At 41.3% G+C, this 25488-nt stretch overlaps 1 protein-coding gene across 1 annotated transcript; it reads right to left on the bottom strand.

The window, feature by feature from the left end:
- Window positions 1-6450: 6450 nt before the first annotated feature.
- Window positions 6451-18094, bottom strand: thbs4b (thrombospondin 4b). Its single transcript, XM_079552041.1, has 22 exons — window positions 17860-18094; window positions 15597-15794; window positions 15255-15505; window positions 15080-15182; window positions 14874-14956; window positions 14730-14781; window positions 14266-14417; window positions 13078-13215; window positions 12922-12999; window positions 12674-12826; window positions 12496-12600; window positions 12327-12434; window positions 12056-12215; window positions 9632-9750; window positions 9336-9388; window positions 9070-9263; window positions 7985-8163; window positions 7542-7590; window positions 7260-7456; window positions 7003-7175; window positions 6801-6940; window positions 6451-6721 (listed from the first exon to the last, which is right to left on the bottom strand). The coding sequence occupies exons 1-22, from the start codon at window positions 17936-17938 to the stop codon at window positions 6657-6659; spliced, it is 2829 nt and encodes a 942-aa protein (XP_079408167.1). The 5' UTR covers window positions 17939-18094; the 3' UTR covers window positions 6451-6656.
- Between the last annotated feature and the right edge of the window lie 7394 nt (window positions 18095-25488).

The raw sequence follows: 25488 nt of genomic DNA, 5'->3' as shown, positions 1-25488 counted from the left end.
AGACTTGTTTCCGGAGTTTCTAAATGCTGCTCGAGTAGACAGTCACGACTCAGCTCAGACAGCTCTCTTTCCGATTACACAATGAACCGACACATAGGCACCCAGACCTGTGCCCAGACAGACCCAAAAGACAGAGATATATAGCCTCTTATGCAAACAGGGATGAACATGTGTGAAGTGGATGAGATAATGATGTTGAGCTGTTAACTGAGGAAACAGGGTTATTTAAAGCAGTCAAATGAACCAACGCTTAGTGCACAACAAAGATCTAGAAATGTCCCGTCAAACAAATATAGGCTAGGCTGTAAACACTGTAACCTGCATTAACTTCATAGGGCTGTCTCTGTAGTCAGTTTACCTTAAATAACCCAGTGGGGGTGGGGGTGGTGGGGAGACTGCAGTCTGATGTTATTTCAGTATTTCAGCTCGCTTTACCTCAAATGGCCTGCAAGTGAGCAAGTGGTGACTCTGCTGTGTTTTAGATAGAGACGTTATTTAAGGTAAATAGTTGATTCTCAGTCTCAAAGGTTCAACGTGATCTAAACAAAAAGGTGAATGTGATGATGGCGGTGCCTTAGTGTTCAGTGGTGGTGTTCTGTGACCAGCAGGTTGTGTCAGCTATATATAATGGTTCAAATTTTAATCTGTATTCAATGAACTACTTGTTTAAACGAGACATGACCAGTTAATGAACAGATGTGGCTATAAATAGATACATGCAAATGCACCCGATTGTAGCTAAAGGTTCGCTCTGTTGTCCCTGTTTACTGAGGTCCACTCCAGACTCATCCAACCAGGAAAATGTAAGATTAAGTATGCATCTGAAGCAGCTTTGTGTTTTCTTTAGACATAGCATTTTATATAATGATCCACTGAACAGCAGAGTTATGAATCATGTCAGACCTATTTCGACGCTGTTATGTAAACGCCATTTAGATCGAGCCAAACCATTACAACTGAAAAAGTCAGGAGGCATTCCCTGAAAGGCTCCTTTTAAACAGCATTTGTGTTGGCTTCACACTTACGCCTCCACGTTCCTGCAGGGTGCATAATGTGAAAGATATTCAAAGCAATGGAAATGGAGCACTGAAAAGCCAACAGCTGGCGTCTGATGGAAAAGATTCAACTTATGTAAGTGAATGTGTTATAATCCATGGGAGCGATGTAGCACTCCTTGTTCCAGTCAAAGAAATCATTTGACAGACTGAACATTTGTTGCTCTTTTGTCGTCCTCCTTTCTCTTCTTTTTTCATCTGCGTCCAACATTATTAAAAATATATATATTTTAAAGACAAATGTATAAAAAAGTAGTAATTTAACCTTAGCATCCACCATACAGTGTTAAAACAGCAACAATTGAAGATGTTCTGTCCAATATCAATGTGTTCTGCCAAGCAATCTCCACCCCCTGTGCACTTGGAGTATGTCACGACCCAGTCTACCATCTGATAGGACTTTACGTCTTGTATGAGAATGTCCTGTTGAAATGTTTCAGTGATGGGTGTACTTGTAACTTCAACACAAAGCCCACAGCTGTTATGTTGTGTGCAGGAGGCAGCGCTTCGGGAAAGTGTGTCATGGGAGCTTACATACATGGCGATGCTTCCTCTGCTGTCTTCGTCCGACATCCAATGGGAGGTGGAATTTCCTGGAGTTCTCCTGTCGTCGCGCAGGAAACGGCAGACAAATTTGGTGCGCACAGGGTGAGTCTGAAACGTCACGCTCAACATAGAAGCTAGCATAGTTCTCATGTACAGAGACAGAGTGAATGAGAGGCCTGCTTTCACATTCAACACACACACACACACAGTCAACATGAACTGCCTGTCTTGGTGAAGGATTGGATTTAAAATGTGAGATTGTGTTGTGAGACAGTGAGAAGGCTGACACAGAACATGGAGCCTGTATTCTTATTTTCTCACATCTGACACCACCAAAGAAGTCAAAGGCTGTGCTGATTACACTTAAGAACACATTTGTTCAAATAGAAGCTCACACCTGCCAGGGACATTATGTGTGAAAAAAGTCTTCAGTTATAGCCTTCGGGATCTTACATTTACTCATGATTTTAACAAAAACATCTGAAATAATCGATATGGATATGTTCACTTGATGTCAAAAGTTCCTATAGTGTAACATCAAGAACTCAATAGTGGTAACTGTGGTAACCATTGCCATTCATTTATTATGATCTATGATTTTGTGGAGTGCACAAAATGCTTCCCACACCTAAAACATACACTCACACGCTCTTCTCGTGGTGCACTTTCACAAGTACATGTGTTGGAAAATGAACATTGTAATTACACAGGGACAAAAGCACTCTCCTCTCCTCAAACACAGCGTCCACACAAGAAATGTATTGTCAAGAAGCCAAGAACAGCAGACTGTTATTTTTTTTATTAAATCACAATCGATCAATCAATAAATGTATATAAGTTATACGTCATTGTCATTTGAATAACAATTTACACAGGATAATACTCAGTGTTATTATACTTAGTATTATTATAGGCCATATCCCCGATCCCGTCAGACCTCAGAAGCTAAGCAGGGAAGGGCCTGTATCACTGTTTGGGTTCATTTTGTCAGACAAAATGAACCCAAAAAGTGATACTATAACACAAGTAGACATAATGAACGTTACAAAGTTTATACAGGGAAGGGCCTGGTCGGTACTTGGATGGGAGACTGTTTGGGAGGAAGCCTGATAACCAATAATCAGATCTGATGTGTTTATAGTCACTTCACAAACCTGATAATCCAAAACTCCAGGTTCTGCATGTGCTAGTTCAGTTTGAGCAAACTAACTATTTCCCCCCCTGCCTTCTGTCATCTCCTCCTGCAGCCTAAACCACTGGACTGTCAGAAGCACAGTGATCCATGAATGAAAAATGCTATCAGTGTTTTCAAAATACATTATATATATATATATATATATATATATATATATATATATATATATATATATATATATATATATATATATTTAGGTTGGCTCCATACATAACGTTTTGCATCTGGGCCAAAAGGTTACATTTGTCTCTCATCTGACCAAAGCTCCTTCTTCCACATGGAGCTGTGTCCTCCTTATGACTTCTAGCAAACTTCAAACAGCATTTCTTATGGCCTCCTTTCAATAATGGCTTTCTTCTTCCACTCGTCCATGAAGGCCAGATTTGTGTAGATACGACTTATAGTTGTCCCATGTACAGATTCCCCCAGCTCAGCAGCAGGACTTCACAGTTCCTCCAGAGTTATCTTGGGGCACTTGGTTGCATTTCTTACCAGTGTCCTCCTTGTTTGATCTAATATTTTAGATGGGCGACCGTGTCTTGGTAAATTGGCAGTGGTGCTTTACTCTTTCCATTTCTGAATGATGGATTGAACAGTGCCCCGGGAGATGTTTAAATCTTGGGAAATCTTTGTATAACTTAAGGCTGCTTTACACTTCTCCACAACTTTATCCCTGACCTCTCTGGTGCTCCTTGGCCTTCATGATGTTGTTTAGTGACCAATACACTCCGACTATAGCTCTGAGGGCCTAAAAGAACAGCTGAAATTATACTGAGAGTAGATTACACACAGGTGCCTCTATTTAACCGTTAGGCCAAGGTGTGAACATTCTGGAGTCATTAGGAATGTTATAAAGGCAATTTAATGCACTCAGAAAATGCTGTATGAATACTTATGCACGCCCCACTTTTCACTTTTCTATTTTTTGAAAAATAACAGAATCATGTATCATTTCGCTTTCACTTCACAGTTGTCTGTTACTTGTGTGTGAACGTTCAGTAAAAAAATCTAAATAAAATGTTTATGTTTAGGGTTGTAAACATGACAAAAAGTGCAAAAGTTCAAGGTGTATGAATACTTTCGAGAGGCACTGTATACACACACACACACACACACACACACACACACACACACACACACACACGCGCGCGCGCGCGCGCGCACACACACACACACACACACACACACACACACACACACACACACACACACACACACACACACACACACACACACACACACACATATATGTATAATCATGTTAATGTAGGTAAGTGGATTTGTGTTGTGAGTACACTGTGTTTCCGAGCACAAAGGGTGTTCTTGTGATTTCAGGACAAAGACTGGATGGAGTTTAGAGCTGTTACATAAATGTGCCCCATTTAAATGTGCAGACAGGCCATCAGCGTCTAAATCACAGTTGTATAACGAGTGAGAAAATGAGCTGTTCTTTGACATCTCCCATCCCTTGTCTCACACCTTCTCTCCCTCTACACCCACACGTCTGGGAGAGTGACAATCTGCTTTGGCTAGACTGAACACACAGTATTGGTCGCATGAACAGGTGTAGACGATATGGAAAAAGAAATCATTAAAAAAATGCAGCTGCAGTTATTTAGATTTAGAACATTTGTTCTTTTACCCACAAAATACACAAGTATTTAGTCGTAAAATCCGACAGAAACATTTTACTGTCGAGCGCTGCCCTCTGGTGTCTGATATTGTACAGCTTGTCTTTTACAAAAGCTTCTAATTCTTCAGAATAGAACACCACAGACCGCCATCCTGCAAATGGCCGGGATCTCGGAGGAGATGAGGAGACAGATGAGAGTGGACAAGCACAAAGGTACATGCAGATTGTTAATGCGATCTGAAAGGGATTGTCACAAAGAGGAAAGCAGAACAGACAATCTGACAGATTAGGCTACTTGACCAAAACGATATTGCACAGCAGGCTACCATAGCTATTCAACATGCACTAGGCATAAATGAGAGGAAAAGCCTATGCTGTGTATCAGAAAAGTGCTGCAAGACAGCTTTTCAGATATATAGTATTTTGTATTGATGTGAATGATGCAACTCAGTTTCTTACTGGACAAAAGCACCACAAGCCAGACAGACTGTAACAGCCAGTACCTCACAGACACACAAAAGAGAAGGGGATAATACAGTTCGGAAAGTATACACACTCCTTCACTTTGTCCACATTTTGTTTTGTTACAGCTTTATCCCTCATCAATCTACAAACAATACCCCATAATGACAAAGTGACAACAATTGTAGGCTACGTTTTTGTATTTATTGCACATTTATATATATATATATATATATATAAAAACGTAAACACAAAACAATAACTAAAATATCACATGTAATTATTACATGTGTATTCACACCCTTAACTCTATATATGACAGTAAAAACAGAGCTCTGGAGGTAAATGAAATGGATCGGTCTTGATTTGGAAAGGCCCAGGACCTGCCTCTATGGTCCCACAGTGCATGTCAGAGCAGAAACCAAGCCCTGAAGTCAAAGGCATGATCCGTAGACCTTCCAGACAGGTTTGTATCGAGGCACAGATCTGGGGAAGGTACAGAAAAACTGTTGCAGCACTTAAGGTCCCGAAGAGACCAGTGACACCAACATTCGTAATGGAAGAAGTTCAGAACCACCAGGACTCTTCCTCGATCTGACCGCCCGTCCAAACTTGATCAGGAGGTGACCAAGAACCCTCCCTCTGACAGAGCTCCTCCAGCGTTATTCTGAGGAAATGGGAGAACTTACCAGTAGGTCAACCATCCGTGCAACACTTCACCAATCAGGCCTTTATGGTAGAGGCCACACAGAAGCCTCTCCTCAGAACAAGGCACATGACAGCCCGATTGGCCAAAAGGCACCTTAACAACTCTCAGACCATGAGAAACAAGATTCTCTGGTCTGATGAAACCCAGATACTCACTGACTCGAAGCGCAGCCGTGATAACGAAGGAGTGGCTTCAGGGCAAGTCTGTCAATGCCCCTGAGAGGTCCAGACAGAGGCCAGTCTTGAACCCGATTGAACATCTCTGGAAAGACCTGAAAATAGCTGTGCAATAGCTGTCGACATTCACTGAAATGAATATTGTCTAATTGCAGATGGCCCTGAGTATCACCTGGTGAAGTACCAGTGGTACACGAACAGTTTGAGATAACCAACAACATGAGGACGCACAGGAGAACCTCACATCAGCAACATCAGATCAGTGTGTCACGGGTTGGAGTTCATGGTATGAAAAGTTGAAAATAATGGTTGAACAGTTGTGGCCGATCGGTTGAATCATTAATGCATTAAAGTGAATATGAAGGGCAGGTGTAAACGATAAAAAAAAACAAAGCATAAAAACATATTTTGCAATTTACTTGACAGACAACATTCACTGTAAACTCTCTCCGCCCCTGAGCTGTGTCTCTCTCATTTGGGCCAAGACAATAATCAGCGACTAACTCTATAGCCAAAGTATTTGGTGTGTGCTTTAATCTTTGGCAATATAACAAACACAGATGTACAGTCACTTAATTTTATTTGGACAAAGGTATGATTATAAAAAAATAAAGCAAAACGTTCACTTTTGAGTGTTCAGAAACAGTGTGGTTTGAATAAAAATGCAATGCTTAGAACAGGTCAGTTTGATTCTGTAGTGTATACTGTATACTACAGAATATTATCAGTCTTATAACTTAGGAAATTGTACGAGTCTTAATGGTACAATGACATGACTGAGTAAACCTACATACTACGATTGTGTTCAATGTTCATAACCTGTAGACAGTTTTCAACATACAAACTCACAAACAACATAATCATGTGATGTAATTTCCCTCTATCTATTAAAAGTGTCACCTCCGTGCTGAGCGCTGAACTCCTGGAAGTCCTCTGGGATTGTGTCTAGGGAAGTGAAAAGAGTTGGTTGTTTTGCAGCACTATTGAAATGAGCATCTGTTTGTCTGTGTGAAAAATGCCGTACCATTGCAGCGGTATTTCAGATTTGACCAGATGATATTTTCTTGAGAGAAACAGAAAACGCCCAGCCTTCCGCCTCTCATTGTGGTGTCAATAGTCACACCAGAGTCAGCAACCAGCTCAGTTCCTTCATAAAACCTGGCTCTGTAATATGAACGCACACATGTTACATTTTTAAAACATCCATCATCATACGTGTGTTTTACCTGATGTATCCAACTTGTGGTCGATGCTGCAGGTACCAGCGGTAGGACACCTTATCCTTCCAGCCCACATTTCTGGGGTCTTTCCAGAGCAGGCGCACCTGGTCGTTGGTGTCTCCTGTGTGCCACAATGAATTTCGCAAATGTTCCCCGGGGCCTGTTCTGGACTTCACGGCCTGGGATGCAAGAAACAGGAAACAGAAAAGATTAAAATGTGATACAAGAAAGAAGTGAAAACACTGGTGTATGGTGTTGTTAACCTTGAGCTGGATGCCGGGCTCTGCCACAGCTCTGAAGGGCGTGGCCTGCCAGTACGTCTGCTCAGTCTGTTTCCACATCACCACATAGAACGAGGAGGAGTCCTGATAGCCGAAGATGAAGCCAGCGTAGTCGTCATCTGTCACAGTGTTCACATGGAACGTCCCCTCGAAGTCCACGCCACTAAAGGCTGTGTAGCCTGCCCACAGATGTCCACATATTTTACAACAAAAACTAGAATGGCTAAATGTACATTCTCAGAATATGAAGACTGACAAGCTTACCAACGGCAAGTCCGGGATCACTGTTCATAGTCTGCACAATTTCCATTCCCTGTGTTAAAACAATTGGCAATGATACTTACATTCTATAGAGGTCATACAGATGATGTCACAGCAAAGCAATAGCATAGAAGCTAACTAACTAACCCATGCTTAACAAATGCTTAATGTCATTATAATTACAAAGTGTTGCCAAATAATGAATTAGATAATAAATAAAGCTTTTAAAAATATCTCTCCAGTACAAAATTAAACTCATTACACATTTGTATTTTCAAATTCTTATTAGTGAACTAGAAGGTCATATTAGTGTGCTATTCACTGGGGAATTTAGTTTTGCTTTTGTAGCGTATCTCAAGTCATTCTCAATATTCTGATTTACGAAGCCTGTTCGATTTATATACAGTACACGGTCCAGGCAATGAAAGGATTCTTGTTAATCGTACCTGGTTCAATACAACCCAGTTCGGGTCGATCTGAGCGTCCCCCTCCGGGTCCAGAACAACGGTCTGATAGGCCCTGAAGTCAGTGAGTGTGACCTCTGCATTCTCCGGGCAGTTGTCGATCCTGTCAATCACTTTGTCCTGGTCAAAATCAGACTCGCAAATATCTCCAACACCATCGTCTAAAAGGGGACCACAGAGAAAGATGTTTTTACCACCGCAATTCATGGCTCACAGCAACCTCACAATATGCTGCAAAATCAACATATTGCACAAAATAAGTTATGCATTTTTTAACCTTTTTTTTTTTTTCATGTGCATAGTGCCCCTTTTTCCAAAATAAGTGAGTGAATAAATGATCCCTGACTATTGATCCGTCAGTGGCATATTTTCATTTACATTAAAATAAACAAGAAATCAGGAAGGAATAAATCAAACACAAATAATAATTACCAAAAAATATAATTAAAAGCAATATATTTGTGTAACAGTGTTTGGTTCAAGTGTGTAAAATAGTTTTGTTGTGCTGCCCTCTACTGTTCTGACTGAGTTCCTGATCATTATTGGCCTCTATTGACTATGAAAGCAGCAGAGCACAAATATTGATATACCTCATTAATATGCATGACGTCGGTCATTAATATGCATGTTTACGTAATTCACCCTGGCCTATTGCACATGTTTTTAGTGGAAGGGTAAACCGGAGCACCCAGAAAAAACCTAGTCAGACACAGGGAGAACGTGCAGACTCCACACAGAGACGCCCCGTCCGGGAATCGATTCCAGGACCTTGCTGTGAAGCACCAGCGCAAACGGCTGCACCGCATAATATTTAGGTTCTGCCCGACTTCAATTACTTGCACACTCGGTCAAACCATGGCAGCATCAGAATGACCACTTGTCCATTGGTATAGAATGATTGCATTATTGTCACTTACTGTGCCCAAGGATCAAAAGCTAACATCACAAAAAACCTAACATATAGTGATGTTTGCTGTGTTCTGGTGAGATGGGTTTCCTTAATATGTCACATCCACAACCTACATGTAAGAATGGTCTTGCAATTTTTAAGCAATAGTGATACCCACTGTTGTCGTCTATCTGATCAGGGTTGGGGACCAGGCGGCAGTTGTCGGGACCCGGGGGAATAGAATCCGGGATTCCGTCATTGTCGTCGTCATCGTCGCATTCGTCTCCTAGACCGTCCTTATCCGTGTCCAGCTGCGAGCTGTTGATGACTAGTGGGCAATTATCCTTGCTATCTTGGTGACCATCTCCGTCGCTGCGTCACAGAATGGCAGGGCGTTATTAGTGCAATGTGGAAAAACTAAACAAAATAAAGTGTGTGGCCTACCTGTCTTGATTTGTATCACAGGAGTCTCCGACCAAATCGTTATCCACATCAGACTGAAACCACACAATGTTTCCATGTTTAGCTACAGGAATTCTATCTTTGAGTGTCGTTTGAGGAATGTCCTTCTCTGTTTCAAATGCCCACACAGCTTCCTCTACTAATCATTTACAGTATTTTTCTTAAATGGCTTCTCTCCCCTCCCCCTGTGAATGAGTTCAGACATTTTCCCATGCATTATTTGATGGTTTATTATTGAGTGAAATGTGAAATATGAACGCTGTCTAATAGCTTTATACCTGGTTCGGGTTGGGGGTGTCCGGGCAGCTGTCACACGCATCCCCCACACCATCTCCGTCTCTGTCCAGCTGGTCTCTATTGGGGACCAGTTGGCAATTGTCCAGGAAGTTTTTCAAGCCTTCAAGTAACCAAACAATAAGATTAAGGATCACCACTGGCTACCACCAAGGACTCCTATCTTTTTTTTGCACATAATACAACACCCTAGGAAGGCCCGAGATCGAAATCTGCACACAATGCAGTGAACGCAGGTCTTTGCCGCTCCACACTGTAAACATGTTCCACATTGAAAAAAGTTTGGACACGCCTGGTTAAATAGATTAAAGGGATATTTCAGGATTTTTGACATAGGGCCTCATTTCCTAGTTATCCAGAGTGTTGTTGATTTCTGGAGATATTTTTTTTTGCAATTCATGCAGTCCTTATATTTGAATAGCCTAGTGGCGCTAGGCTAGTGCATGTCTATGGTATCAGCTAGCCTGCATTAAAAACTGTCTGACACACTCCACAGAGCACCTGAGGCAAATCACTTATAACAGCAGACTAACCATATACATGTCTGTGTCCATAGAATATTTTTTTGAATAGAACTGACCTTGTATCACATGAATGACCGCATTTTGATGGACTATTTTCAAGCATATCACTCCGCCGCTGCGTAGCTTATACAACCACGAAGCTGATGCTGCTCAACTATAAACAAAACAGTTATAATGATTCTATTGACACAGACATTTATATGGTTAGTCTGGCGTTAAAAGTGATTTACCTCAGGTGCACTGTGGAGCGGGTCAGAGAGTTTTTAATGCAGGCTAGCTGATACCATAGAAATGCACTAGCCTAGCGCCACTAAGCTCTTCAAATATAAGGACTGCATGAATTTAAGAAAAAAATATCTCCAGAAATCAACAATACTCTGGATAACTAGGAAATGAGGCCCTATGTCAAAAATCCTGAAATATCCCTTTAATAATTTGTTATGTCTCAGCAGCCTCTGAAATGTATGAGCAACATCATGGTTCATTGGTCTATTTTATGAACCCGTCTGCCTCAACCACTGCTGTGGTCTATCTATAAGAGCTCCATAGAGAGCATGCTGGTGTGGTTTAGCAGCTGCACTGTGTCAGACAAAGGCACTAGACAAAGTGGTGAAGTCTGCCCAGAACATCATAAGGCCTCTGCTCTCTTCACCTGACAAGACGTCTTTGTCGGGCAAAGGAATCACACAGGACTCATCAGCATATTCCTTATTCACGTCGCTGCCCTTGGGGAGGCGGGATAGGATTGTAAAGGGACACACTAGACAGTTTCGACCCCGTGCAATGAAAACACTGAACTCTGATAGGTGAATGAATGAGGAATTTATGCTTTTTAATATTTTGACTTGAGACCACTGTGGGGCTGCTTTGTAATTTCGCTGTGCATTGTACAATGACAGAAAAAGGGATTCTGATTCAGTTGATAGCACAAAATAATCCTAACTTGTTTCTCTGCTCACTGTTGTAAGTTTACTACTGGTGGTACTTGGGCTTCTCCAGATGGCTGTGAAGAAGCCATACCACCTTGAGAAAGCCCAATCTCATCAAACCTCTGAAGCCATGTGCTTCTGATTACTCCCGGGCCTGTAAGTGAGTTGATGGTCAGAGGGTCTGTTGGCGCAGATGAGGGGTCACACTTCTGTCTGTCTACCTCAAGGGCAACTGTGGCTAAACATGCAGCTTACCACTGAGTGATTGGAAAAATACCTTTAAGTGAATACATGCATTTAAAATGGCCAAGTTAAAAGTCATGTATTTTGTTCGTACTTGTGCCACTAGGTGGCACTGTTGCATTTTCTATCACCAGATTTTCATTTTCTCCTGATTTTTATTCCTTGCAAGCAGAAGGCTGCAGGAAAATGAATGCATAAAGGTCAAGTAGCACATACATACACATGGGGGAAAGAGTTTCATCTTTCCGAGCATGGCTTGAGAAGCAATCTGAATAATCAAAGGAAGTATTGGCTTTTCACACATAGTTTCATTTCCTGCACTAGATGGGAAGCTTTGAAAGAAAATATGAATCCCATATATCCATATAGGGACATTGCACTCACAGAAAGACGTGAGAGATTATTTTGTATGCACTCAACTAGTGGTTCCCAAACTACATCTCCAGGTGCTACAGTTTCATCTGCCATTTGGACTTAAACCATTTTAATTTGAGATTATTATCAATTTATGTTTAAGTAACGCATTTAAGTTATTTTTTCCCCCGGTTTAGACACAGTTGACATACAATTTGAACATAATCTTTATCACATTTTGGGATCTTTAATCTTGATTGAGGCCTTGTGGTAGATGTGGTGTGAAGAGTTTAAGAACTGTCCAACTGAAGAGGTTAATAAGAAATATGTTGGTTGTTATATAACGCCATCTCCTCACCATCCCCATCCATGTCGTCGTCACATGCATCCCCTCTGCCGTCGCCGTCTGTGTCCCTCTGGTCGGGGTTCTCCACTCGGACACAGTTATCACAGGCGTCTCCGTGGTTGTCCTTGTCACTGTTCTTCTGGTCCACATTGGGTTTTAACCAACAGTTGTCCTGGGAAACAAGGAGAAATAAAAAGAAAATTATTTTGTGAAGTAACTTGAGAACTCAATATGCGAATTAGACTCTCAAAAAACTATGTTACTCCAAAGTTTCCTCACCAACCTGCTCATTTAAAATCCCATCACCATCTGCATCATTATCACAGGCGTCTCCGTGGCCATCTTTATCAGCATCTTCTTGTCCAGAGTTGGGAACATACACACAGTTATCCTGTAAGAAAAAGAGTGTCTGTAAACTTGCATCTGCCTCCAACATCGTGCACCTCGCTTACCTTTCTACAAGCTGGATCCTTGCACTTGAGTTTTTCATCTGGGTATCCATCAATGTCAGTATCCTTCCCGCAAAGATATCCATTACCGGCCCAGCCAATTCCACACTGACAGGGCGAGAAACAATTTAGCATCTGCAGAAGTGTGTGGATCTTTGCTTCTATAGTAAAGGTCGTTTACCTGGCAGGATATGGAACCATCTCGCTCTAAACTACACTGTGCATTCACATCACATGGGTTTGTGAGGCTGCTACCGCAGCTAATCTCAGGCTTACAACCTTTTACTTGATCTCCAGTGAAACCAGTCTTACAGGTACCACAGTGGAAGGAGCCCTGTGAAGGTCAAACAGAGAATACATACTGTTTATGTATAATATTCTAAAATTCAATATGTCTCCTGGTTGGTTTATGTAAGAGACTGATCTTACCTGAGTGTTGTGACAGTTCGAATTTTGTGTGCAGCCTCCGTTTTCTGGTCCTTTACATTCATCAACGTCATCACAGACCTTCATTGGGAAACAGTAGATTGTTATTTCTAAAGAATTACACATCTAAATGTGTTAAAAAAAACATTCACTCTTTACCTGTTTGTTAGTTTGGGCAAACACGATGCCCACACCCTCCAGCTCATGCCCAGAGTAGCCCAGTGGACAGGCATCACAGCGGAAACCTGGGGCTGTGTTCACACATTTCACTCCAGGGAAGCAGGGGCTGAACTGGCACTAAAAGACATACCCAAAATGACTACCTGGAATTTTAGGTTTTAGGATACAAATCTAACAGCCTAGTCCTTACAGACGAAGAAACAAACAGAGAAGCTGCTGTGTCCGGACAGTTTCCATCCAGTGGTTAACCGTAAACAGTCACATTACAGATCTACGTAGACCATGACCTTTCTTTAAGTGGTTGTGGTGAAGTACAAGGGGCTGTTCATAATAACTAATTCTGCTCCAAAAGTGCAGCTAACAACATTTGTTGTGTGTTAAGAGTCATTACTAACTGCCTCAGGCTCAAGTTTACCTTATGTGAACTGAATTTCTGTTTTTTGGTCATTCTCCCCTGCTACCGTGTACTGCACCTTTCTAACACAAAGTATATCACTACAACGAGGCAAATACTGTCAATGAATACGTTATTATACATATATGAATAACCATTTTGTGCAGTTGGGGTCTGAGTTGCCAAATCCGTGTTTTTTAAGTCCTTCCGCGGGTTGAAAAAAATGTCTTTTGGTTTTCCAGGAGGGGGTTATTTATAGTTCAAGCAAGATTTGCGTCAAATTGTGTAAATACAAGGTGAATGGCAGCATTATTCTCGACTTCAGGTGTGACATCAGGGCAAAAAAGGCATACAGGCATACCCAGTTTGACCTGGGGGGGACAGGGGTACTGCACCACCAGATCTCATAATATAGTCCACAGTTTTTGTGCAGTTTTTGAGATGCTCTTGGGCGGGTTTGGCTGCTGAGACCTGGCAACCCTGGTTGGCGTGGATGAAATATTGTCATAATATGGTATGGTAAAAGAGACAAAAGAGGATTTGGCACAAGATGGGATGTGCTAGTTGTTAGTTAGTTGTTATTTGGTCAAAAATAATAATTAAAGTTATGATTTGGTCTCAAACCTTCAAACTTACATAGATTTGTTTTCATAATTTCATCATTTATTGATAACAGAACACCAATAAACCATGTGCTAGCCATCAAATGGAAAGGTTTATGGTCTGGATGCCTACAGTTTATTACGCTGCCCTCAGCTGCAGTCAATGCTGACCTCATCCACATCGTCACAGTTAAAGCCATCCCCGGTGTATCCGTCCGGACACGGGCCACACTCCACTCCATCCGCCGTCTCTATGCACATGCCGTCACGGAAACATACGCCCGGACCACACCTCGGCTTCACCACCTCAGTGCCGCCCAGCCCTGAGGTGCATCAATACAAACATCATTACACAACCTTTCCATACAACCTTTAAGCAGAGGCATGTCCATGCTTTTAATGCTTAGCTGGTTCTGTTCCAACTCTACAAAAACGACTTGAACTTAAAAATAAACAATAAATGTTCTGGCAAACAAACAATGTGAGATAATTCATGGCCATTTCTTAATATTTGTAGTTTGGTTACAATGTTTAAGCTAAATTGGCTTGTTACGGATCCCTTCTGCCCCTCAGTGCCATCCCTGACCTGCTGTTAGGGCGTTAAAGAGTCAAATGTATATTATCGGTGTTTTTACCACAGGCCTGGCACTCTGAGATGGTGTTTCTGAGAAAAGCAGTCTCCTTAACCTGAAAAGGGTCCGAAACATGGTTATGTAAATATGCTGTGAAAAGAGCAGCGAGGTCATGGACAAAAAAGCAGGGTTTAAGTCGGGCATTACCTGCTGAATGAGGACATCCTTCAGTTCATTTATCACCTTAGTTAACTCCAGCATTTGACTCGACAGCTGCTTCGTGTTGACCCCTAAAATAAAACCATGAGCTTTATGTTGAAGCATAACCTCTCCTACTCACTAGTCACAGTGTTTAAAATAATTTCTTGGAGGTATTTAGATGTTTTGTTGCAATTTGACTAAAATACTCATACCCAGAGTTTGAACGGCATCTCTTTGTGGAAACTGGCAGCCTTGTAAAGAAGCCACATTCTCAAACGAATCACCAACAACTAGTCTGAGATCCTCCAAAACCTCCTGTAAAGTAAACAATTAGTAATCTCTGTCTGTGTGTGGGCACTGCTTTGCTATTGTCAGCAAGTGAAGTACCTGGTCTCTGGGCTGCATAGTCCTGAGATCCACAATACCATACCCTGCTGGCAGTCCATGGAAGGCTGCGGGCAGGTCCTGGACCGTCTCCACCAGCCGACAGTCCAGGTGAAGCTCCAGACCCACCTGGCCCTGCTTCTGCAGTCCCCGCAGGTGAAACAGCAGCTTGTGCACTTGGCCGTCAGCCAAAACCAGGTTGTTGAAGGTTACTGAGCTCATCCTGTTGTCAGTCCGCAAGTAGCGTAACACAGCTTCACAACAAAGAGCCGAAGAGGAAAAGGACACGCATCATTATACATGAGTACTGGCCACTTAGGTCATACATTTTCAACAGTTTTTTACCTCTGTTGAGCTTGCCCATCACAGTGAACTCAAAGTATTTGCTGTTGTCTCGAGGGTTGAACAGGCTGAACACAGTGGTGCCTGTCTTTGGCTGCAGCTTGAAGGAGGTGAGAATGAATGCCTCATTGACCCCTTGTTCAGCCAGGCCGCCCTGCAGAAGGTCTGGCAGGCAGTCTGGAGATGTGAGCAGGTCATACACTATGTACATAAAGAGAGAGGGGGGGAGAGAGAACGAGAGAGAGGGGGGAGAGAGAGAAGGGGGAGAGAGAAGAGGAGGGGAGAGAAGGGGAGAGAGAGAAGAGGAGGGGAGAGAGAAAGAGTGAGAGGATGAGAGAGAAGGGGAGAGAGCGAGAAGGGGAGAGAGAGAGAAGAGAGGGTGAGAGAGAGAGAGGGTGAGAGAGAGAGAGAGAGTTAGAGAGAGAGAGAATGGATATATTCACAAAACAGTCTCACTAGAAAAAACACACTGCATAGACAAACCTGGCAGATGGACTTGGTGCTTTGAAATGGGATGGATAAGAAAGTTACCTAGAGTCAGTGTGGTTAGGCGTGCAACTGTTTGTGTCTCATACAGACCTGCTGAATAAGACTGCAGTATGTATAGTATGTATAGTATGTATAGTATGTATAGTATGTATAGTATGTATAGTATGTATGATGGATCCAGCTCTGTCAATCACTGTCTGTGCTCTTCAGATATACGTTTATGGGCCAATCAATAACTGATTAAATACTGCGTTAAACATTCACCTGACAGAGTCGACAGACGGAGGGAAAACAGCAGCATCTGATTCTCATTTCATGAAGTGAGCAGGGAAATGAGTCTTGCAGGTACATCTTAATGCACTTTGATCATAGCGTGAATGTGCAAGTACACTCTAGGTCTAGGACATCTCTAACTAGTGTTAAAAGGAAACACAATTGCTCCCAAATGGTGTTAAGAACATGGCTGCTGTAAGATAAGACTCCAATGTTAGTTGGACAACAGGGTTAGTACTTCTTTCTTTCTTTCTTTCTTTCTTTCTTTCTTTCTTTCTTTCTTTCTTTCTTTCTTTCTTTCTTTCTTTCTCTTGTTTGCAAGTTTCTGGTGCGTTGTGTAGACATATGGTGTAATTCAGCGATACACATGGTGGTAAAATGTAGCACTTAACTACTGAATTAATGCCTGACTCACTCTTGTCAACAACAACTTTATCAGACAGTTTGTGTTAAACACAGGCCTGACTGCTCTGGAACGCATTAGGAAACCATTTCCAAACACATTTAAAATCAGCAGCATCCTGTGATGAGGGGAAGGTCACATCACCTCGCATCACCTTGCATCTAAAACTAATCTAACTAATCTAAATCTAAAAAATATGTCCTAAATAAATAACACCAGAAGCACCAAATATATATATATACATATATATATTTATATATATCTTCACTTTACTGCACGGACATCAAAGTACTAAGTGTTATTACGCGTTACAATATAGTTCCTTTTTTATCCGCTTAGAAAATCTACATGTTTAATTTTGTGTAACTACACTTGGATCGTGTAACTACTCGTGTAACTGTATTTAAATAGGGGAAAAGTGGAAGAGCTTGATCACTTCTAACTTCACCCCCGTTTGGGTCCATAGCGGAGGAGAGGCTAAATGCTAACAACATCTTTGGTCGTTGTGCATGACTGAGCGCACGCACAAGACCAGACAGGTACACATCAACTCGTCTAAGCTCAGGTAAGAACATATCTCAGTCTGTAAAAACGGTGGCCTGTTCCTTTACAATACATTAACTTGAACACTGCTTTAAGACATTGATTGATGATTAAAATAGAGCTTCATTACACATTCAATGACTTTATTATCATGTTAGAAGTCACATTTGATTTTAGATAGTATGGATCAAGACAGACAGACAGACATACATCAAGTATTAACATTATGGAACAACTGCTGGCATTTTTAATTAATATTATCACAACATCCATCCCATTAGGGGTTTCTACAGAACCAAAACCATGATCTGGATGTCTTACAAAGCTTTGAGCCAAAATATGCACATGTTGTACATAATATAACAGGTTTTTTACATAATTTTGTTTGGATTGTACAGGTAGTAAAGATAAATTGTGTAGTTTTTCACCTAAATTCAAACAGTATATGGTATATTTTGGCTTTTTGTCTTTCAGGCGTTTCTGCCTAGGCTTTAAAAATATTACAAACCACAAGGCCTAAATATGAGGAGAAAAACAAAATCACTTTGACTGACTTACCCAAAGCCTGTGCCTCCACTTGCATGCATAGCTTCAGGAGCAGATGTGTGGCCAGAATCAGGGCTGTGCGCAGCCTCATGTTGCTCCTTTTACAAGTCCAATGTAGTGTGTGGAAGCGTTCTGATTGTTTGGTGGTGTTCCCGTCTTTCTTCCCAATCAAGAACAGGACAAAAGATTCATCACAAGCCTTGGAATTAAGTGTGTTTGAGCCGTCTACTTTAGGGGTGGAGCATCATGTCAGAACCTGCCTTTAAAACTTCCCGAGACAGCCCCGTGAAGAGTAGGAGTGACCTGGGAACAAGCCCCTGCATTGGCTCCTAATGCATATTTGACACCAGACCTTAAGCTACTCCGGTAGACATGGAAACTGCTAAAGCCATAAAAATGTGAGGGAATTAGGACTGTACAACCACGTGACCATGCCAAATGACTGCTGCACTCAGGTACACTAAAACACTGTCAAATGTGCAACTGTGCAAATGTGCATTTCTGTACAATTTTCTGATACGCACTGACCTACCCTGAATAAACGGTCAATATGAAAAATGCTGACATTCTACAGGTTTCACACTCAAGTAAATCAGAAGAATTGTGTTGTGCAACACTTTTCCCGTGCACCCATTCCTCCCCCTTTGGTCGCTCGGTACACTCAGGAAATGAGAGCTGTGGCACAGTGTTAACAAGGCATGTGAAGTGGCCAGCAGGGCTTCAGACACAGCTCAGGGCCTCCAGCTTGTCAGCATGTCTGGCTCCAGAATGACTTCAAGCATTTGGCTGAAAGACAAAGGTTTAATGGTGTTTGCATTTCCCCCACCATTTGTCACTTGCAACTAAAACTGCCACTCCTGAGTGAACTCTGTGCTTGGCATTTTGGTGAAGGCATTTTGGGTGACAAAGGGCAGTCAATAAGACTGAGAAGAGTCGAGCGCTCCATTACTCAAGAGGCAAAATAAAGGCCAGCTGCACTTAATGGCACTGTTGATGCAAGATGTGCTGATAGGCACAAGTCAGAATTGAGCAATCCTTTGGACTTAGACTTTGTTTTACTTGATAATGACTTGGATGTCTCTAACAATAAGGACTTGTAATATTCCCGGTAATACCCAACTCAACAATTTATTCAGGCTTTGACCTGGCACGAAGAGTGCTCTGATTCAGAGGAACTCCTTCCAGAGAATTCCCTTTTTGATGATCTCACTAATGCTGTTCTAATCCAGTAAATATCAATTAAAAACGTTCGTTACCTGATTAGACAGATCACTGTGGGACCTCAGACCAAGGCAAAGCCTCAGGTCTTGTGAACAGACCGCACGTTTTTGCCGGCAAATCTGAACTCAATCACGTCACAGTGGTTGATGAAGTCAGACAGTGAACGCAGCATCTGGCTCAAAGATAAACCAAATCCCAAATGTCTCTGACACCATTTCCTAACTATTTTCAGACACTGATCTGAGTCATTACTCAAACAGTAAGCAATATAACGAAAAGCAGTGGCCACTTTCTTCTCAGCAAATAAACAAGGCTGTAAAAGTTAAAGAGTTTTGATTGTCTAGAAACACTGAGGCAGCAGATTTTTTTAAACAAACTATAGATTAAGTCACAAGTCAAATGTATAACTAGTTAAAAGCACTGAAGTGCATTATTGTGACTTATAAATGTAGCTCAGCATTGATATTTTCGTTTTCAGACTTAAACGGGAAGGAGGAGGTGGATGAGCTGACCAGTGCAGGACACCACGCTCTGACACAGGGACAAACCCAGGAGGCTCTGCCCCATTTCAGAGGAGACTGAATGCAGCCAGACAGTTTTCCTCTACCTCCAAAAACAGTCAGGTCAGGTCGACACACAGTGGCAGGGGGTCAGTGGCAGCGGCTCAGGACTAACACCTGAACACCACTTTGTTGTATGGTTGTACAATGACAAATAAAGCACTTATTTACTTACTTACGTGCTTTATCTCATTGTGAAGAGATGTAATGATACAGTCCCAATCAAAAGTTTAAGACTTGTTGAAAAATTGCAAACAATCACATTTTGCCTGGTTGGATCTTAAGGTACAACTTGAATTTGCAACAAGAAGAAAAAGGAGTGAGACAAAAGAAAAAAAATAGTTAATATTTTATTGAAAACAATAAATAAACTGAAATACTCTGTTTTGCCGCTGATCAAAAGTTGAAGACCTTTAAAACTCTGTCTAGTGTTCACACGGTCAGGACGTCCTGACGGCAAAGGCAAACACTAATTCTGGTTTAGACCGTGTTTGTTCAATAATCAGATGGACCGGCAGATCCTCCGGGGCTGGTGACATTTTTTCCACTTTACTTTTTTGTTCCGTAACCCTCAGGATCTTTAAACCAAACACGGTCTAAACAAGATCTTGTTTGTGCCTTTGCCTTCAGAACGTCATGACAGTGTAAATGCCTGACAGTGAATCCACATTGTTGCACAGATTTAAAGGCATGTGCTCTTAAACTTTTGATCAGCTGCAAAACATCTTATTTTTGTTTATTTGTTGTTTTCAATAAAATGCTCACATTAGTTTTTGTCTCACTCCCTTTCCTTCTTGTTCCACATTGAAGTTCTTTTTTTTCCAGCTGGTCTTAAACCTTTGATCAGGACTGTGAGTAGAAGAGCGCTCCCCGCAGGCAGCAGTGAAAATTGTTGTTATTTAGGAGATTATGCAAGCACGAAATGTTGGCAAACGGCATGATAACGAATTAACCATGACACTGTAATAAACAAGGAATTGCTCAGATTAGATCATATTTTATCATATTGTATTGTATTGTATTGTATTGTATTGTATTGTATTGTATTGTATTGTATTGTATTATATTATATTATATATTATATTATATTATATTATATTATATTATATTATATTAATTATATTATATCATATTATGCAAAACAAAACCCAATAAAGGAATACAGATTGGAGCTTCAACATTAGAGGAAGAAATGAAACAGGACAATGAAAAAATACACACAAATACTGCTACGCGGATGTTACTGATGAGGGAACAATAAAACACAGAAAGAAGATGAAAAAGGTGAATTTGTAGGATAAAGAAATACTTGTACAGCTCGAGTGGCCACAGCTTTGCTGTCCTGGTCAGAGAGGTTACGTGTTAAATGCACAGCGTGTCTTGTATGAAGTTCCATGTTGTTATGTCGCAACTGCCAGTCAGTGTCATAAACCGAAGCTTAATAAAACTGCAACATCTATCAAAACCTCACCCATCGGCCAAGATACTAAAAAAACGAAGCTGTCCCCATTTCTAGTATTAGACAGACTATAACTGCAGCAGAAGCTTAACAAATTGTCACACAAGCTGCAGCATATTTCAACAGAATGTTCTTGAGCCAAATTGATTTGTCATGGAGGATAAAATTGTTGAGTTGAGAATCGTCTAACATAGCGTAGAAGATATTTAAAATTACACTTTCCATATTGCAGGTCCAAAATGATTCAGAATAACTTCTAAAACTTACACAAGGACTAAACAATTTTGAGAGATTCCTCTTCAGTGAGGTCAGGAGACTTTTTCATCTGACGCAAACATCAGGAGGTAGATGAGACAATTTGTCAAGAGTCAATTATTTGAAAGAATCACTTTGTAAAACCTCATATCTTTCCCTAAGGTTATGACAAAACTTTCTACTTTCTTCTGAGCTCATTCATGTCCCATATTCATTTTCTAAAACAACAGTGTGGTTTGTCTGTCTCACCTGGATTTGTGAATGTTTAGTGGGCTGATGCCCCCTGCCAAGCCGCTGCAGACATACAAGTGATGACTTTGCCATGTGTGAACTGTGAGTTCATCCTCAGACCATTCACCGATTATTCAGCTGCTCCCTCCCTCCCTCACTCACTCGCTCGCTCGCCCCAGCTGTATGCACTCCTGCACTGGGCTACTCACCTCACACTGGGATACGGTGCTAAATCTTTCACACAGGAACAATGCCTCAAGGCACTCATGCAGATTTGCTTTTTGTAAGCATGTACGGGAATCCTTATGCATTTTTCACACTGTGCTGTCTTGGGAAATAAAAACTGACGCTGTTAAGGTACTTGTATGTCATACTTCAGTGAGTTGTCTGTCTATGGTCCACTAAAAAATCAACAAGTGTGTTGTAGCCTTGAGGGCTTGTCAGGTGTGCCTCATGAACAGCTTCACAACCTTTTCATTCAAAAATGAGTCAGTGCACTTACATTCACGTATTGTTGAAAAGCTACAACAAATAATCATGAATGCCAAAGCCAATGAGCCAGACATTGTGGCATCGACATATTTTTCTACATGGCATATTTTTAACAAAATAGTTTTTCTGCGACTCAAAAAGGGTTAATAATTACATATAATGTATTAGTGGCACGGTAGTGCTCGCGTTTCACAGCATGAAGGTCCGGGATCTTTCTGTGTGGAGTTTGCATGTTCTCCCCGTGTCTGTGTAGGTTTCCTCTACCATTAAAACATGTACAATAGGTGAACCCTCCGGCCAGGTGATTCTGACTGTTGGAGAATGAACAATGGTGTTGGAGAGGATGGATGAAGAATAGGCAGCAGTCTGGATGTCTTATACAGGAGAAGTCTATGTAACATCGGTGCGGGACTCCGAGACATGAACTCGAGATATTGCGCTAATCCTCCCATTCAAGTCTGTCCATGATTCCACAGAAAAGGGATAAACACCCTGAGAGCGTCAGACTGATATGCTTTACGGCAGGGGTAGGCAACATCCGGCCCTCCAGCACAGCACCTCTGGCCCTCAAGATGAGTTTGAGAAACATTATTACACAAATCAGAGAGCACTTTTAACAGTATTACAGTTAAACGGGAGAAAAAAAGGTAGAAATGCTGTCAATACACCCGATTAGGTCATATATTATGTACAACACTGGCATTTGAAGGAAGTGCACTGGGAACAGAATCATCGTTTTAAGGAACAAATTACATAAATGTACTTGAATTAAGAGATTAAATCTAAGGTTTGAGTAGATTTGGTCTGGTCTTAGATGAAATAAAACCTCTAGTAGGAGTTATTCTCTTAATTCAGATAATTTTGTGTCATTTCAAGGGAAAAACAATTTAAGATGGTCATTTTTCCAGTGTTGTGCTTCACTTTGGGCTAATAATCAAAATAATCAGCGCCTTCGGCCCTCGGTCTATTTACAATAAGAAAATCGGCCCTCCGCAAAGAAAACTTGCCTACCCCCGCTTTACGGGTTGCCCCAGCGGCATCGAAGGATGGGGCAAATGCAGAGGACAAACTTCCCAACAGGGACAATAAAGTTCACCTTAGGCTTAAGTTAAAAAGTGCTTTTCCAGACGCTTCACATGGTTTTCACAACTACTAATTTTCTTTTACAAAGCACTTGACAAAGCTTCATTTGTTTTCTTCTGTAATCAGCAAAATGGTGTATCACTTCAAAGGACACATTTTCTCTTGTTCTAACACAATGCGTCTGTAACTTCTCTCGTATCCCCTGATGTAGTGCGCTCATGAGTAACTCCAGTATTCGGATTTAATGTGGTATCTGGCCTTTAATGCGGGTAGAAATGTAACCTACTATTATTGGTCAGGAATGTTTTATGAGTGGGCACGGACTACATGTGCGAAAGTAAAGTTGAGATGAGAAAATGAAACACTGACCTTGTTTCTATGCAGAGACATAAACACCATGGCACCTAAATGAATTCTTTTGTCAAGTCCACATTCTTTGAAACACAACTCTCCATTTCCTGTCCATTACTATAGAAGAAAGACTATAATGTTTTTTCCAGAGACAAATGTCCAGTCTCTAAGAGCACAGACCAGAAAATTAATAGATTTCTTCCATTTTGTCTAGACGGATCCCCACTTTCAGCTGCAGCATCAGCCTTTGGTGAGAAACACTGGATATCTTTCAAATGCACATCTGTGAAAGTCTGTTTTATGGATATGTATGTGTATACTGTATATATACTGTTTTAGAAACACCTACTGTAGGAATTGTTCTTGTTTCAACTGGGTTCTTGCTGGGTAAATAATCTAAACACAATGGTTCCTGAAAAGGTCACCAGAGTTCACAGGAAAAGCACAGGCGTGTGTGAGTAATGGTGATTTGCAGCAGCAGCACCTGTGGCTGCCTGTTTGCCCTCGGTGTTGTTTTGTGAAGGGGCCAAAGCACACAAGTAAATCATACGGTGAACAGTTGCAAATCCTGTGTTGGAAAAGTTACTTTAAAACTGTAATATATTCTGTATTAGTGGTTACAGCTATAAAAATGTGATATGGTTGTATTACACATTACTGTTTCAAAAATGTAGCTGAGTTACACTACTTTCAGCTACTTTTGGCAAAATATAAACCGAAAATAGTTATAATGTATCATGTGTGTTATACCGTCACACATTTAAATGTTATTTTCCTAAGTTACTGAAAAAACTGTAATACGTTCCCTCCAACACTGTACACATCTAACATCATAAAGAATCTTGAGGGATATGGCAAATATCAAAGCTATTGTCATTCAAAGCTGATGGACGGAGCTCTATTGTGTTCATTCATCTCACATGGCTCTGAGCTAAGAACGTTTTCCATACGCTACACTGTAAGGCACTATACCAACAGTTCAGAGTGAGTCTAAGCATTAGCACAACCATGCAGTGGCTCCAAACAACAACCAAAGGTTTCCACCTGCAGTCACAGCTTGAGTTTGGTTACATCAAATGCATTTATGAGTGAGTCAGTGTAGGTCATGAAGATCTTTAAGTTTTTCTTGTTAACAAAACATGCAGCCAGATTCTGATTGGATTTCTGCATTCTTTCTGCATGTCGTGTCCAAACATGGAGCTGTCCCATCTATAGATCCAGCGGGGTGTGTTACATGTGAGTGCACAATGGAAACCAGGTGCTGCTGTGGTCTGTGCGAGGAAGCCGACTGCTGCCTCATCAGCGAACTGTGTCTGCGCACCTTAACAAGCTCAGCAGGGCCCTTCACATCAAAAACATCACTAAAACTCACTGGGCTTGGTAAAACACAGCAAACAGCCTCCCATGGCAGCAAACACAAAAACAATCATCTAACTGTTTCGATAGAATAGAAAAGAAAGACAAAAGCAGAACAAGTCATCGTGATGTCTTTATGGATAAGCTTCGTCAGACAACATGAGGTCACACAGAAAAAAATAATGTGTCATGAGGTTTCTGGTTTTGGAAAGTAATGTGTGAAACAAAAACAGCTCCTGATATCCATAAATATACAGACTACAAAATATAGACCATGAGGGGTTTTCAGTTGAACACGGCGAAGTAGTCCGGGAATAAGTACAGAAGAAACAGAAACATTCATATATATTGAAAAACTTAATCAGTGTCTTAAATTGGTTTTGAGAGGAAAAAGGGGGGCACGTTTGCTTCGCTGTTGGCTGGTTTTGTTCCTGGTCAAAACATGTGGGTGTTTAGAAAAAAGGACGAAATAATATTATTAGAATTTTGTAGTACTTTACCAAGAGTTTGTATTACTTATGTGTGCAGAGAAGATTACATTTCTCGAAATCCTGGGAGGGGCATATAGAAATACAGCATGCTAAGATTATCCCCTGCCCCTGCACTGTCGGTTCACCAGAGCCGGCCAACGCC

Source organism: Gobius niger, assembly GCF_951799975.1.
Source record: "Gobius niger genome assembly, chromosome: 2".
In the NCBI taxonomy this organism is placed as follows: domain Eukaryota; kingdom Metazoa; phylum Chordata; class Actinopteri; order Gobiiformes; family Gobiidae; genus Gobius; species Gobius niger.
The sequence above is the reverse complement of the archived record's forward strand: the minus strand, read 5'-3'. Positions and strand labels throughout refer to the sequence as shown.